The sequence below is a fragment of the Condylura cristata genome, unplaced genomic scaffold (assembly GCF_000260355.1).
Source record: "Condylura cristata isolate star-nosed mole 26May11 unplaced genomic scaffold, ConCri1.0 scaffold00020, whole genome shotgun sequence".
Taxonomy (NCBI): domain Eukaryota; kingdom Metazoa; phylum Chordata; class Mammalia; order Eulipotyphla; family Talpidae; genus Condylura; species Condylura cristata.
The window spans coordinates 37,074,799-37,089,475 of record NW_004567121.1 but is presented as its reverse complement, the minus strand read 5'-3'; the positions used below and the strand labels follow the sequence as shown (position 1 = coordinate 37,089,475).

The 14,677-nt window shown below is 35.8% G+C and overlaps 1 protein-coding gene across 1 annotated transcript in view; it reads right to left on the bottom strand.

Annotated features, from left to right (window-relative positions):
• The window catches only part of ROCK2 (Rho-associated, coiled-coil containing protein kinase 2), a 64,759-nt gene that overhangs the window by 7,785 nt on the left and 42,297 nt on the right, over positions 1-14,677 (bottom strand). The window contains exons 17-29 of the mRNA XM_012727432.1: positions 14,332-14,516; positions 12,375-12,444; positions 11,701-11,804; positions 11,374-11,560; positions 9,396-9,489; positions 9,211-9,305; positions 8,310-8,489; positions 7,971-8,145; positions 5,491-5,561; positions 4,568-4,656; positions 3,767-3,845; positions 2,627-2,888; positions 2,336-2,549 (exon numbers count right to left, since the gene is read on the bottom strand). Of these exons, the coding sequence (XP_012582886.1) occupies positions 2,336-2,549; positions 2,627-2,888; positions 3,767-3,845; positions 4,568-4,656; positions 5,491-5,561; positions 7,971-8,145; positions 8,310-8,489; positions 9,211-9,305; positions 9,396-9,489; positions 11,374-11,560; positions 11,701-11,804; positions 12,375-12,444; positions 14,332-14,516 (1,805 nt within the window). The remainder of the gene's footprint in view (positions 1-2,335; positions 2,550-2,626; positions 2,889-3,766; positions 3,846-4,567; positions 4,657-5,490; positions 5,562-7,970; positions 8,146-8,309; positions 8,490-9,210; positions 9,306-9,395; positions 9,490-11,373; positions 11,561-11,700; positions 11,805-12,374; positions 12,445-14,331; positions 14,517-14,677) is intronic.

Here is a 14,677-nt window from a genome sequence, read left to right as displayed (position 1 = left end):
ACAAGTGTCCACTTTTCTACTACAGTATTTTAACTGTAATTAAATTTACTAAGAAGACATTTCTCTAGAGTGGTGTTTCTACCCATCTGGCCGTGGGGCAGCAGCGTGTCAGCGTGGAGATAGAGCCTAGAATCTGAGCACACAGCTCTGCTGGTCACCAGCTGCGTGACTAGGACATACAGTGTTTCTGTGCCTCCATCTGCTCATCTACTAAACGGATATACTAAGCAAAGATAAAGAATTTATTTTAAAGATATCATGTGAATTATTAGTTCACTAAACCTAGACTGATTTGCACAAAGACTAATATCCTCCAAGGAGAAGTCCTCTACATCTTTATTGTATTTATGACCCTCATCCTTTCAAAATCATTTCCTTAGAAGGCTAAATACCCTCCATGCCTTCACTTGCTACTAGTGTAACTTTCTAATGATTCATCTTCTAATGACTCACTACCTCTTACTCTTCTGGACACTCTCCAATTCATGTGTGCTCCTCTTAAAATGGGATGCCCAAAACAGAATGCAAACTGTAGGATGATTCATGTAAGACACAGGTCTAATTTTGAGTTAATGAACCAATGGCGACAAACGTGTTAGAAATAATATTGGAGAAGCATAGCAAAACAAAAAATTACATTTTAAATGTACCAAATTCTGTGTCTATTAAGAGTATATCAGATTATACAAATTTTCACAAAAATACGTTATGTATTTTACTCTCCATTTTGATATTAGTGTTATCTACATGCAGAATTGTGAAAGAAATCCCTATTACTTACTGCTGCTATAGCAAAATATATTTTAAAAAATCAATAAAGAATTACTCAAAGGGATGGGCCAGAACTAAAATAAACAATAGCAACAAAAACCAAAGTAAATGTGCTGATTTGGAAGTGAAGGGGCGGTGAGGGTTGTACCAAAGAAAATATTTGTAAGTCAGTGAGTATTAAAATTGTTAAATAACTGAAAACATGACTCACTTTGTCTGAAAATCACTCATAAACTAATTGTGTTATCATATGTAGTGAAATCATTACCTTGTCAGATAACAGAAAGGACTGAACTACTTACAGTCCTCCTCTAAACAAATTGGTTTTTAAGAACTTAAATCAAAAAGTCCTACTCTACACCACAGACATATTTTAAAGCTCAAATGAGACAATATGTAAGAAGTTAAGCTAGAAAACAGAATATATGTAAGAACCCTGAAAGCTAAAAAGTATTTTCTACTGTAAGTTATTAAAATAGCATAACATGTCTGTATAGTGAGTGCTATGATATTAACAATAGAAACCTAATTTTGAGACTATCCCTCAATATCTCTGAACTCTTGAGGTTTCTTCAGCTTAAGACTATCAGTCAGTAATTTTACAATATTTAGTTTTAGCATTCCTCACACTAAAACCCATTCATTGCAGAAACACCAATTCTACCTTTGTCATTCTAAATTATTTCCTTGAGTTAACAATTTCAAGAAAAGTTTCATCTACAATGTTTGTGGTTACAATGATAGTGTTTCTGATAAAACAGTCAATGCACATATTATTCATGTACCTGAAGGTACTGAGTTAAGGAACAAAAAGGATACCTGAAATTAGATACATAGAACTAGGCACCCTTTCTCATGATCATTTCAACGAACAGCAGTATTTATAAATGCTATAGTACCACAGTAACCTGGAAAGTCAAAAAAAGTTATTCAAAGTCAAGATATTTAAAATTAAATGTTATGAAAATGGCTCCATCAAACTTTTTAAAAACTCAATTACTACATAGTAATCATCTCTCAACTGAATCCACCTTCCCAGCTCCACTTCAGGAACACTCACTTTACCCTTCAGTTAATATCTGCATATTGAGTCATTCTATAATCCTCCAATTAGAAACAAGTTATTACTTTAAACTTACAGGTATAAATTAAGACTTACGAAATGTCTCTCCTGTTTCCCAAGCTGTCTGATGCAGTACTCATGCGTGTGTGCTGGCACTCAAAGGCCTGTGTACATTCCAACTACCTAGTCACCAAATTAGTCAAAGTGCTTATAAAATCTCAAAACAGTGAGTGTAGTTACATGCATTAATGTGACAAAATGGGGTCTTTATACATTTTTTGTTAAAGTTAATATATGCATCTTAGAAAGTAAATTTCTATTACATTTACCAATGAATAAGTACACTAAAGTAGTTTCAAACACTTGCTATTCTTCTGCAGTTCATTAAAATACTAAGCAAAAGAAAACTCATTAAGAGAAATCTGTAGTATGAATATACATACATACATAGATACCTATCTGTTTTTAAATTTTAGTTTTTACCAGGTGTTTCTCAATTACCTTGGTTTGGTAGGGGCGAGCTGTCGACTGGGCCGTCTTATAGACTGATTTTGCTGTATCTTCATTGAAGTTCTAGGAGATGATCGTGCAAAAGGGTCTGGAGCGGGAGGCTTCTTAGGTATCTTTTTCACCAACCGACTAACCCACTTCTGCTGCTCTTCGGTAGAATTTGCCAATAGTAATAGATTCTTTGCCGTTGAAATATCGTAATACACTATAAAGAAATATTTGGAAAACATTAATGGGCTTAACATTATCTAAACATAAATATCAGTGTAATTCGCTACTCACCTTTGCAAGGCGCTATGATCTCCTCCTTTTTGTCCATGTGGTCCTTGTGACACTTGATGTGGCAGCGGCGGCACTCTAGGGCAGGCGGAGGCTTGAACATATGCCACAGAGGCTTCATACAGGCCTCACAGTTGGTTGGGAAATGGTAGAGAGTAGGAATGAATTCGTGTCCTTTGTGGCATATGTAATTTGACTTTTCTCCCACTGGCTCCACTGGAAACTCTTGTTCCTTTTTACTTTCTCCTTCATTAGCATAGAGAATCTACAAATACCAAAAAGGAACAATCACTAATTTCCAAACTCATAATTTTTCGAAGTAGTAACAACTGTTACAGTGTAAACAAAATAAAATTAGCCTAAATTACTGAATGAGAAATAAAGCTGACATTCGAACCTAGTAGTTCCACCTAGTCAGGAGCGTATGTGAAATAACCCCTTAGACAGACTTTGGTTCACATCTCCTCCCACCTGCCAATGAAATGAACTGATACTTGACAATTCTCAACCACAGAGACCTGGGTGAGAATGGCGACAACAGCAAACACACCTTTAGTTGAGCAGCGGAGGGAGCGGAGAAGCCTGCTCCAGTACCCACTGCAAGCATTCAGCACAGGGCCCAGCCTCCCACCGGGCACCAAGCAGTGGATCTTGATACCGGCAAGGACTCAGTAACTGATTGTTGCTTTGACTCATGTTTTTAAATGGAAATAGCAAGGGGAAGAATTTGTTTCACTTTAAACTGGAAGGGCTATTGGGCACAAAAATAACCTTCACAAGCAACATTTTTAACTTTCTAGAGAGCTAAAAGTAAACAACCCTCCCCCCCAAAAAAAGCTCATGCTTTCAAAATACCATAACCCCATAACCAATCTTGACAATCTTGAGTAAAAGGACAGCAAAGGCCTAAACAGTGATGTAAATATAATACAGATTTTAACACCCAGTAAAACAGAGAAAGGACTGAAGATGTACTCAAACACAAGTGTGGAAATCACAAGAGAATAAACCATCTTTAAATGACACCAAAATTAAAATGTAATCTGAAGAAAGCCCCCAAATAACAAAATTTGATGTGTGAATACTGAGAAAGTGATGGTGTAAAAACAAAGCTAATGAGCCACAAAATAAAATTAAAATTACCTGGAATATCCTTGGAATTTCTCTAACATCTGCTCTATATACATCTGTCTGTGTAACTGGGCGGACATGAAATAACTTGCTGTGAAAGATTTTCAATAAAGGAGTAAGTTATTAACAAAGGGAAAAAAATTACATTAGTTATTCAATGATTATGTGAAAAGCTAAAATTGACTACTCTGACCTATGTCAGAAGAGCATCTTATTTTATTAATTCAATCATCCTTGTGCTTGACATTTTGAGAAATTTATGTAAGTCAGAACTTTCCTAATTAGTTTCAGAAAACAACATATTAAAGACTCAAGGTATTAAACTATAGATGTTTTAGCTGACTTTTAATCCGACTGTTTCAACTTAAAGCAAATATAAGAAAATAAAATACTAAGTAGGAGCTAATCTACACAGATATGTACATAGACAACAAACAGTTTGTATTAACTTAACAGAAAGTGTCACATTATATCTTTATACTTAAAAATCTTAAATTTCCGGCCCTCTCTGGCCGCACAATGGCTTTAAAACACAGCATTATGAAGCTATCCGCAGCCACTGCAGCACAAATCTGATCCCTGACCAGGGAATGACCTAGGAGGTCTCCCTGCTGCTCCCCCCAGCAGTGTGTTTCAGTGGATTCACCTATTCTGTTACCCACCCTGTCTCTGGTGAATCATCTCAACCCCCTCACCTCTGGCCTGTACCCCAGTTTTTGTATGCATAAATAAAATTTTGAAACTATGTATCTTTCAAAATTAGAAGGTAAGAACAAAACTGAAGTTTCTGAATATTCTAATCAAAACACTTACTCAATATCTAAAACCATATAAGGATTAGACTGTTCTTTATCTTGTTCACTGTCATAAAAAAGAATCTTCTTACTGCTTACAATCACATACTGTTAAAAAGAGGGAGAGAATGAAGAATGAAGTTAATGTCTATCTTATTTTCTAGTAATAAAAGCCATATTAAAAAACCAAGCTAAACTGCTAAAATTATATCTTTAGAAAAGTCTTCCTTAAAATAACAGTAAGTTTTGTTTGTATGTATTTGAAATAAGCAAACTGGAGAGGGAATGAAGTCCAGTGTTTTTGGACTGATTTCAAGGCACAGCAGCATTGTAGGAAATCTTCCTGCTATGGCTCAAGGGTTTGTGTTCCCCAAAATTCATGTTACGTAGGGGAGGCGACTGGGTCATGAGAGCAGCATCCTCACTGAAAGAAATGTCCCAGACAGAGCCTCACCACCTGAGGACAAACAAGCAGTGAGAAGTCTGCAGAAGAAGGACTTTCAAGAGAAGCCAACCATGCTAACGCTGACCTTGAAGTTCTAGTCTCCAGAAGGAGGAGAAATAAATATTTGCTGTTGACAAGCAACCCATTCTGTGATATTTTGTTAGAGCAGCCAGAATAGACTTAAGATATTTATCCAAAATGACTATAGTAACATCAATAATCAGAATAACAGAGGGGAAAAAAATAAATGAATCTTCCTTTCTGTCAAATCCACAGTTGTTTTCCCAGTAAAAGAGGTAAAGAACCAAGGTCAACAGGCTACTATTTTTCAAACACCAAGCCTATTTTATTAGTATGTTAATGATGAAAAAGGATTTCTACAAATACATAAAGTCACATCAAGTCTTGTGTGCCTAAAAGTTGTATGTATTACAATCATAAAGTGAAATGACTTTAAGTAAATTAAGTGCAAAACCGTATTCAAAAGTACCAATTACCTTCTTAACCCATCCAAATTTCTTAGTGTTGTTTCGCACTGGCAGTGAAAGCCATCCTTCAAGTCTTGATTCTATAAATAAACAGAGATGTGAGGATAAATACAACAATGCTCCTAAGAAAGTGAGAAACTTGATAAAATTTTAATACAAAAGTCACAAATCAAGTATGTCCTTCAGAATATATCATTATACATTATCTAGAATATAATAATGCAGGATCAGTATAGGTAAATTAGGCAATGCAAAACAAAATCCGGGTTATATCAATAGGAAATATATTTACTAGCTTCATATAGTCAAATACTTTACTGATTAAATTCATGCACTTGCAAACGTCAGCAGCAAAGTTGCCAAAAAAGTAGTAGTTCTCTATTCTTACTGGTACACGGACCAGAGAATCCCCTGTTTTTCCTTTGGGAGAAGATCTAACTATTTACTACGCATCTTATTCAAAGGGAACACATTTTAAGTGAATATGTACAGAGAAAATTGGTTTTTAAAATAACTTATGAAAATGAAATAAAATTATCTAAGTTACAGATTAAATCTGGCCATGGAGTAGCAATAAAACCAAAAGATTTTAACTCCAAAATATCAGTTATCTATAGCATACTAGTTCAACAAAGGACTCTGACTGAATCTTTAGAATTTGTTATAATGGCATTTGATTGGTATCATTTTATAAAAATGACAATAAAAAAGTGATAAAATAAGCACTTTTGGCGGTTACTCTAAAATAAAAGTAATCATCACTATTTAACATCTACTGTGTCTGACCTATTGGAGACGCTTTACATAAATTTTCTTTAATTCTCTCAACTCCATAAAATAGTCATACGTGGCAGGTCTTGGATCAACAACCTTCCATGACAGGTTGCTGACAACAAAATCTCTATGACACAAGTTTCCTTAGGCACAGAAATGCTACACAACAGCCCACAGACTCAACAGTCTGGACATGAGCCTACTTCAACTAAATAGACAAAAATCAATGACCTCTAACATCAGATAAAACTTGATAATTTTATTCCCAAGATCTACAACAAGGGGCCTTCCTGGTAGCACAGGGCTGTCAAGTCTCAGTGCTATCAAGCACCGCAGCCACTGCAGCCTGAGGTCCATCCCTGGCCAGGGAGTGACCCACAGGGCACAGCAAATCCCTCCTGTCTCCTCACTGCTCCCTCAGCGGTGGATTTCAGTAGATTCACCTGTTCTGCTCCCCACTTTGTCTCTGGTGAATCCTTCCCTTCTCCCCACCACACATTTCTGGTCTATGCCCCAGTTCTTGTATGAATAAATAAATTAAAAATAACTAATTTCAAATATAATTAGTTTATGATTTGTCTTATATGAGATATACTTGAGAAATGTGAAAACCAAAGAAAATAACTACAGCTGTTTTAAGGTCAGTTAGTATGAATAACAGCCTGTATTCAACTGCTCATATGCTAATTTCCTGCAATACTTCAGTGTTTTTGATACTTACTAATAAGCATAATAATTTCACATTTTTAAATTGGGTTCTTCATTTAAATTGTAAGTCCTTTTAGAGAAGGGGGGGAGTCAAGTTGAACTCTCTCTCTTTTTCTGCTTAACAGAACATTGACCAGATAAGCAAGTACTCAATGAAAACCTAAACACAACCTCTAAAACTCTAGTAATCTTGGTGTGAAACTTCAGGAAGAATTTCTTCTTGGTTGGAAATGAATGAAAACAGGCAGTGAAATCACATGTGCTCTTAAACAATAGAAAGCACCACTCCATTTCTTTTAAGTTGACAAAATCTACCAATTTTACCAGCAATGCCACATAGTAGATACCTTAAAAAATAGTTCATGCAGTAGTTTCTTCTTAACCAAGACAAATGCAACTTACTAGAGTTAGTGAGTATTAGTTTACACTACAAATTTTTTTCAAAAGTACTAAAATTAAAGGTAGTGGGAAAAACCCCAAAGTTGAGAAAGATTTTCAGGATATCACCTGTACCACTAGGTTCCGATGAAATGGGTAAGTAAGGCAAGAATTCTTCTTCTGAGTCAGAATCAGAGTCAAGCATATGAGAACTGGTAGGCTTAGTGGCAATACTGAGAGAAGCAGAGGAACGCTGGTAGGTGAATGACATAGATTCCATAGTGTGTGACTGAGTGATATGAACTAAACACCCGGCACAGAAGGAAGAATTTAGAAAGTTAAGAGAAAATAACTTAAAAGAGAGCTACCTATAATCCACTTTAAAAAAAAAAAGTCACTTAAATAAATATACTGAATTTTCTTTTGCATTTTTAAATGAAAATTTTTTTCAAAAAGCAGTAAATTTTATTTAAGCCTGTAGTGTGAACCCACCCCCTCCAGGAGCAGAGTCTCAAGATGACAAACATTTTTCCTCAACAGAAAAGTTGATCACAAGACTTAAAATTGTCAACTGTTTTATATTTCAGGAAGACTACTAATGAAAATAAACAGAAGAGCAAAGACCAAACCTGCACCTGGAAAGCCATCGTCTGCCTCGGCATCCCCAGGCCCGCTGCCTATGCTGGAGCTGTCCATGCCGACATGCAAGGCCTGAAGCTGTGACCGCAGCTGCTCAATGTCACTGTCTTTACTGTCCAGTGTCATTTGCAATTCAATTCGAACCTGGCTCTCTTCAGCTATTTGCTTAAAAAAAAAAAAAATTAGAGTAAATGAATGTAATGCCATATACATCATAATTTTGCTTCTTAGTGCAGTAACAAATAATAAAAATATTCTATAACCAATAAAAAATAATTTTACTTCTTAAAATGAAAATCTTCAATCTAGAATCCAAAAAGTATTCTTACAGCCTGCATTTCATTCAGTTCCTTTTGATACTTAATCATCTGCTGGGTGAATTTTTCACGTTCAGATTTAAGCTCCATATGCAGCTTTCTATTCTCTTTCTCTTTTCTCCGCACATCTGTGTCACTACCACGTTTGACAGGTTCTTTGCGATTCATGATCTCTGCCAACTTATTCACAGCCTTAAAAACAAAAATATGTTGCAGTTTCTCAATAATTTGCCAATGGCAAATACACAAACACCAATATTCCTCTCCCACATCTACAAGACTACACAGAAACAATTTCTGTATTAAATAATATGCCTTCTTTGACTTACAATCTGTTAGTTTTTCACTCTCAAGTTTTCTCACAACTCTAATCTAAAATATCCATAGGTCAGATCTGATGTCATGCTCTACCGCTTGGTATTTTTAGTTTCAAGGGACATTTTGAGGCAGATCTTTTATCCTGGAAAAAAGAGACTTCTGCACTGGAGTCACACTAATAAAAACAACATGCCAACAAGAGAGAAGAGCAGCTGGGACCACGGCCACCTGCCACGAGCACAGCCTGGGCACAGGCAGGGCAATGATCCCGGCCACAGGCACCTCTTCAGAGTGGCCTTCCCAGATTGGCAGCCTCTGGTCATCTGCTACAGTTTCTTAAAAGCACAAAAACTTCAGAATATACTTTTTTAAAAAGGAAGGAACATGATTCTATATTGAAAAATTAAGAAAAACAGTGAAGTGGGCTATATCAATCAGGTCTAGCTTCTCTCGATTAAGAAGGAATCAGATCAGTGCTATTCACATGCATCAGCACACTCAATGTCGATGACACTTGTCTCTAATGTTAGTGATAAAATGTGAAAGCGGCACACTAAGAAAGCCCAAATTCATCTCCAGAGCCCATCATACATACCTGGGTTTTGAGCGTCCTTTCTGTTAGCAGCTGCTTCTCAAACTGAGCCTTAATAGCTGCTGCACTTATCTCTTCATCTTTCAACCTTGACAGTTCTACAACATGAAAATATTAAAATCACATTGATAACTAGTGCTGACAAACATTAAAACATTAAAAATAAGCTGTTATTTGTTAATACATACGTTCTTGTGCATCTTTTAATTTGTTATTTAATTCTTCTTTCTCATTGGCAAGATTGGCAACATCACTAGTTAGTGTTCTATTAGTTTCTTCAAGCTAACAAGCAGAAGGGGAAAAACAAGTCACATCCCCACTTATAAAACTTAAGTTATAAAGCAATTAACTAAAACCCAAGATATTGGAGAACGCTGCTCAAAGTGCTATTCTCTAAGTATTTCCATTTCTAAACCCTTGCTGTTGAGCTACTTGCCAAACTTCATTCTGGATGAAAACTTTGCTAACTGCATATGCACCCCAGAAATAAAAAACACTGCCTTCCTCCCAACAATCTTTAGTGTTTTAAATGAGAAAAATGTTCAAAGAACACCAACAAAAGTCTGTATCCCATCAAGTAGCATAAACACATTTTAAAACTATAGTATTCTTTTGGGAATGTTGCTTAAATATAGAAAATCGAATCTGTATTCTCACCAATCCTATTCCTAATTTTCCTTCCTAAAGGAAATTTTATTATGAATTATGTGTTTACCCATCCATCCATATCCTTAATCACATATATTTGAAATAATATAGCATGGTTTTATGTGATTTTAATTGTCCATAAACAACACTATACTGTATCTTTCGGCAAGCGCTTTCCTTTGACATCACATACATAGACATAAAACCAATGCTTGTATGTATGTGAATAAGTAATTAATTTTAATTAATGTAGTAACTCCATCTTCTGCCACATTTCATATACCTGTTCATTCATCTGTTGATAAAACATTTACATCTTTGCTACTACAAACATTTACACTATGAGTAGAGTGCCTTCATTTCTCTAGTATATTTATCTTAATGTGGACTTTCTCTGGATTACATGAATATTTTCAATTTACTGGAAATTGCCATGTTATTTACCATATTATGCCAACTAAAACTATACTCTCCATAGTAGTAAGCAAGAATTACCATTTTCCAGACATCCTTCAAACACCTGAAATTGTCAGATACTGAATTTTTGCCAATGTGATCAGTATGAAATGGTATTTAGTAAGGATGAGCATTTGGTTATATTTTTAGGTTTTCTCTTCTGGTCAATTTTCTTCTAAATTGTTTGAATTTTTCTGTTATTGAATTGTAGGAGTTCCACATATATTCTGAATACCAATCCCTTGTTTATAAAAACCTAAATCTCTCCCCCTGTCATTTATTTGTTATCTCTTGTTATACCTAAGTTTTCGAATCTGTTCTGATTGTTTTAAATTTCTACTTTTCTTATTTAGGGCCTCAAGATTTTACTTAAGATACGAGGTATATGATACGAGGTATATGATACGAGGTCCTAACTTCATTTCTTTCCACATAAAAACACTGCTATTCCAAATTTATATTCATTCATTTTACACAGAAATGTGTTAGTTACACTCGCTGGGTCGGACAGCGCACCCACCATGCGGGCGCCTCACAATGACGCACCCCATGCCAGGTCCCTGGAGATGCACAGACCTATTTCTGGCCTTTGACTCATTCCAATGCACAGAATAAACTACCTATTCTATATCACATTTTTAAGTTACATTTTATAGCATTTTAACAAATTGTAACTAATAGGGAGAACTATCAATAAGATTTAAAAAGTAAAATTTTTACTGCAATTCTTTCAACCTGCATATGACTATCTTCACGGTAATTTCAAAATTCCTTTGAACTAAGCTTAGTATAACAAGAAAACATGCCTTTGAATGCTTTCTACTTTTGGTATTTCCGTTTCATTTTAGTTCTTTAACTCTGAATTTACCAAGAGGTGACACCAATGGAAGCAGTTCTTCCTTGTGCTTCTTTCTGCCAAATACACTAAAAAGCTGAATCAAAAAACCTTATAGCCAGGACATGCAACTGTCCTGCAACTGTTCACTTAGACTTATGTTACTTTGCTAGTGCTTCCAATGAAGAATTTCACCACATCTTTAAGGATCAAAGAATATGACTTACAGACGCAACTGTAGCCTCCTTCTCCGTGAGCTCCTGCCTGTGTCTGGCCATCATCTCTTTGATCTCTAGCTCTTTCATGATCTTCTCTTTTTCTAAGTCAGAATACTGTTCTTCAGCAATTGAACGAGCCAACTGCTCAGAATCAGCTTTGGTCAAGGTGATCTCCAGCTGGGCAGCCAATGAGTCCCTACATTCAAAAGATATATTATTTTTATGCCTGACTTTTCCTATGAAATTAAAGATTTTGTCTAATTCGCTTCATTCACACGTTTCCTAAAAGCAGGGAGCACAGGCTGTGGCTCAAGGAGATAAAGATCTGGTCCGTACCTTTCATCCTGTAATTCCTGTTTCTTCTGCTGTAATTCTTTACAAAGTTTGGTTTTTTCTTCACATTCTTCCTTAAGTTCCTTAACCTGTGTTTTATACAGAGTCTAAAGAGCAAAATATAGCACAAATATTTATCATCATTGTCATCAGTATCACTAGATTATTTCTCTATCCCAAATCTATCCTGACATAAGTCAAGTTGAATATATAATAATATATTCATAACACTGAGTTACACTGAAGCCCTAAGAAAACAGTGATGAGTTTTTGTGATAATCAACTGAACAACTAGTAACTTACAAGCGTCATTTTCAACTACATATTACAGTGAAATATTTTTACTAAATGACACAGATGAGTAGGATAAATAAAGAGGCAAGGAAAGCATTAATTCAGACAAGAAAATTCTGTTGTACTCAATTAAATAAAACTGAATTTCTGTATCTTACTGATCTCAGAAAAGAACAAATATTGAAACAACAATTTTATTACTTTCATTATAGGAATAGATTCTTCCTCAATAAGCAGTTTTATTTTTTTTAAAGCAATGCTTTTAATCAACTTCAGAAAGGATCTATTATAAGAACCTGTTCTAAAACCAGGAGGTCCTGATTCTGCCGCAAGAATGAAAAAAAATCTGCAGTAACTTTCAACTTAAGGAATCTGGAGCTTACTGAGAAATACTGCTCTGCCTCAAGCTGATCTTGGAGCTCTTTCGTTTGCCCGTCTGCATCTTGACGTTCTCTGTGGGGACAGTGAATCAAAGGTTTTTTAAATAAACCGCACACACTGTAAACCCAGCAACACTTAAAGAACCTTTAATAAGGTTCTGAATACTTTACAATGAGAAGCATTTGAATATTGCTTGATATTTAAAATGTGATCTTTTGACAGACTCAGAACAAATAGTTTCATCATGCTACCCTCAATTTGTCTATCAAGACATTTATGCTCATTCCCAAATAACATAATTTGGCTGCTTTGTTTATTCATTGGCTCTCAAATTCTGGATTAAAAAGGAAGTTATCAATCGAAGCCATTTATCTGTATTACTTTCATATTTTATTATTAAGAAATGATGATTCTGGACCCTCCCTGGTGGTGCCAACAGATTAAAGCGCAGCACTGGGAAGCTGGCGATGGCTGCTTGGTGTGAGTTCGATTCCTGCCCTGGAGGTGACCCACAGGGTGGCAGCAGACTTCTCCTGACCTGCCAGCCACTGCTCCATCAGCAGTGTACTTCATCAATCTGCCTGTTCTGCTCCCCACTATGACTCTAGTGAATCCTTTCACTGCCTCTGTACCTCTGACCTGTTCCCCAGTTCTGTATACATAAATAAATCATTTAGGAAAAAAAAAAGAAATGACGATTGTTATTTCTGAATAACAAAAGGCAAGAAAAGTATCAATAATTTAGACAGGAAACTTGTTGGTTTCAAAGATGCAGAGTTAAATTTTTGTATCTTACTGACCTCAAAAAAGTACAAATGTTGAAATGATAATTTTACTGCATTATGGAAATAAATTCTTCCTCAATAAGCAATCTCTTTTCTTTTTTTAAAGCAATGCTTTAAAAAAAAATTTATTTATGTATGCATACAGAACTGGGGTATAGGCCAGAGGTACAGGGGCAGTAAGAAGGTTCACCAGAGACAGAGTGGGGAGTAGAACAGGGAGATCAATAGAGCACACTGCTGAGGGGAGCAGCGGGCAGGTCAGGAGAGGTCTGCCGCACCCTGTGGGTCACCTCCAGGGCTGGGGATTGAACTCATGCTGAAGTGGCTTTAGCTTCATAGTGCTGTGCTTTAACCCACTGCACCACCAACCACCAGGGAGGGCCTAAAGCACTACTTTTAATCAACTTCAGAGGGGATGGGACATGAACCTAGAATAATTTCTCTAGAAATAATAATGAACTTCTGTTCAAACCATCTACAGTCTCTTGTCCCACTGCTCTTTTTTTTAATGAGTTGAATGGTGCAATACAGCCCATAAAAACACTGTCTGGTGTTTTAAGAATCTATTATGACTGATCGCATAGGAAAGGTCAAGTTCTCAACTATCAGCAGATAAGTTTACTTTCAGCAAAGCCCTTGTTTAATAGCTTGTAAAAGCGATGTGACTTTAAAAAGCTGATATTTGAGGTATTTAAGAAAAGTTATTTTTAGCCTTGTTTAATGGAAGTATCTCTAAAATCAATACTAATTGCCACAGTACTTTTCCATCTAATGTCGCATAGCCTTCTTCCATGTGCCTACTGATACTTGTTCATTATAAATGAGGGGACATGATTCTTAAATTTCTCTATGTAGACGGAAAGACCCTTCTAACTAGCAAATTTCTGTTTAACATGAGAGACTAAAAAAATAAGTCTAAAAAGCCAGTGTAAGGAGCCTTAAAATATGAAGTAAAATTCCATTTCCTTCTGCTCCAATACAACACTCCATCACTGTGCGACAATACAGGGACAGCAGCAGGAAACCTGGGGGAGTAAATAGGACCCTCCCGGAGAGCAGGAGGAATACTTAACATATCAGTGGTGCAGAGAGAGAAAAATGACCAAGAAAATAAAAAGGCCAAAAGAAAATTCCCAGATAAGCCAAAATTAAGATGGTGTGTCAATGAACTTACTTTCGAAGTTCAGCATTCTGTTTTTCCAAGCTCAATTTCATTTCCATGAGATGATTATTCTCTTGTTTCAACTGTTTTTCAGACACTTTTAGTGTGTTAACTTGCTGAGTTTGCATCTTCAAGTCATTTTGAGTGAGGCAGCGCTTCTGAGTTTCCTGTTCTATCTTCAAAGTCAAGTTTCTAACCTAAAAGAAATTGTATACTTGGTATCAGTAAATTACTTTGAGTTTTCTTATCCATGAAGCAAATGTGATGATGTAAACAGACATGGTTAATTCATGTCACAGTAAAATACTTCTTAAATTTTTCATGTTGTATTTTCAAAATAAAATGTGATCTTTCAGAG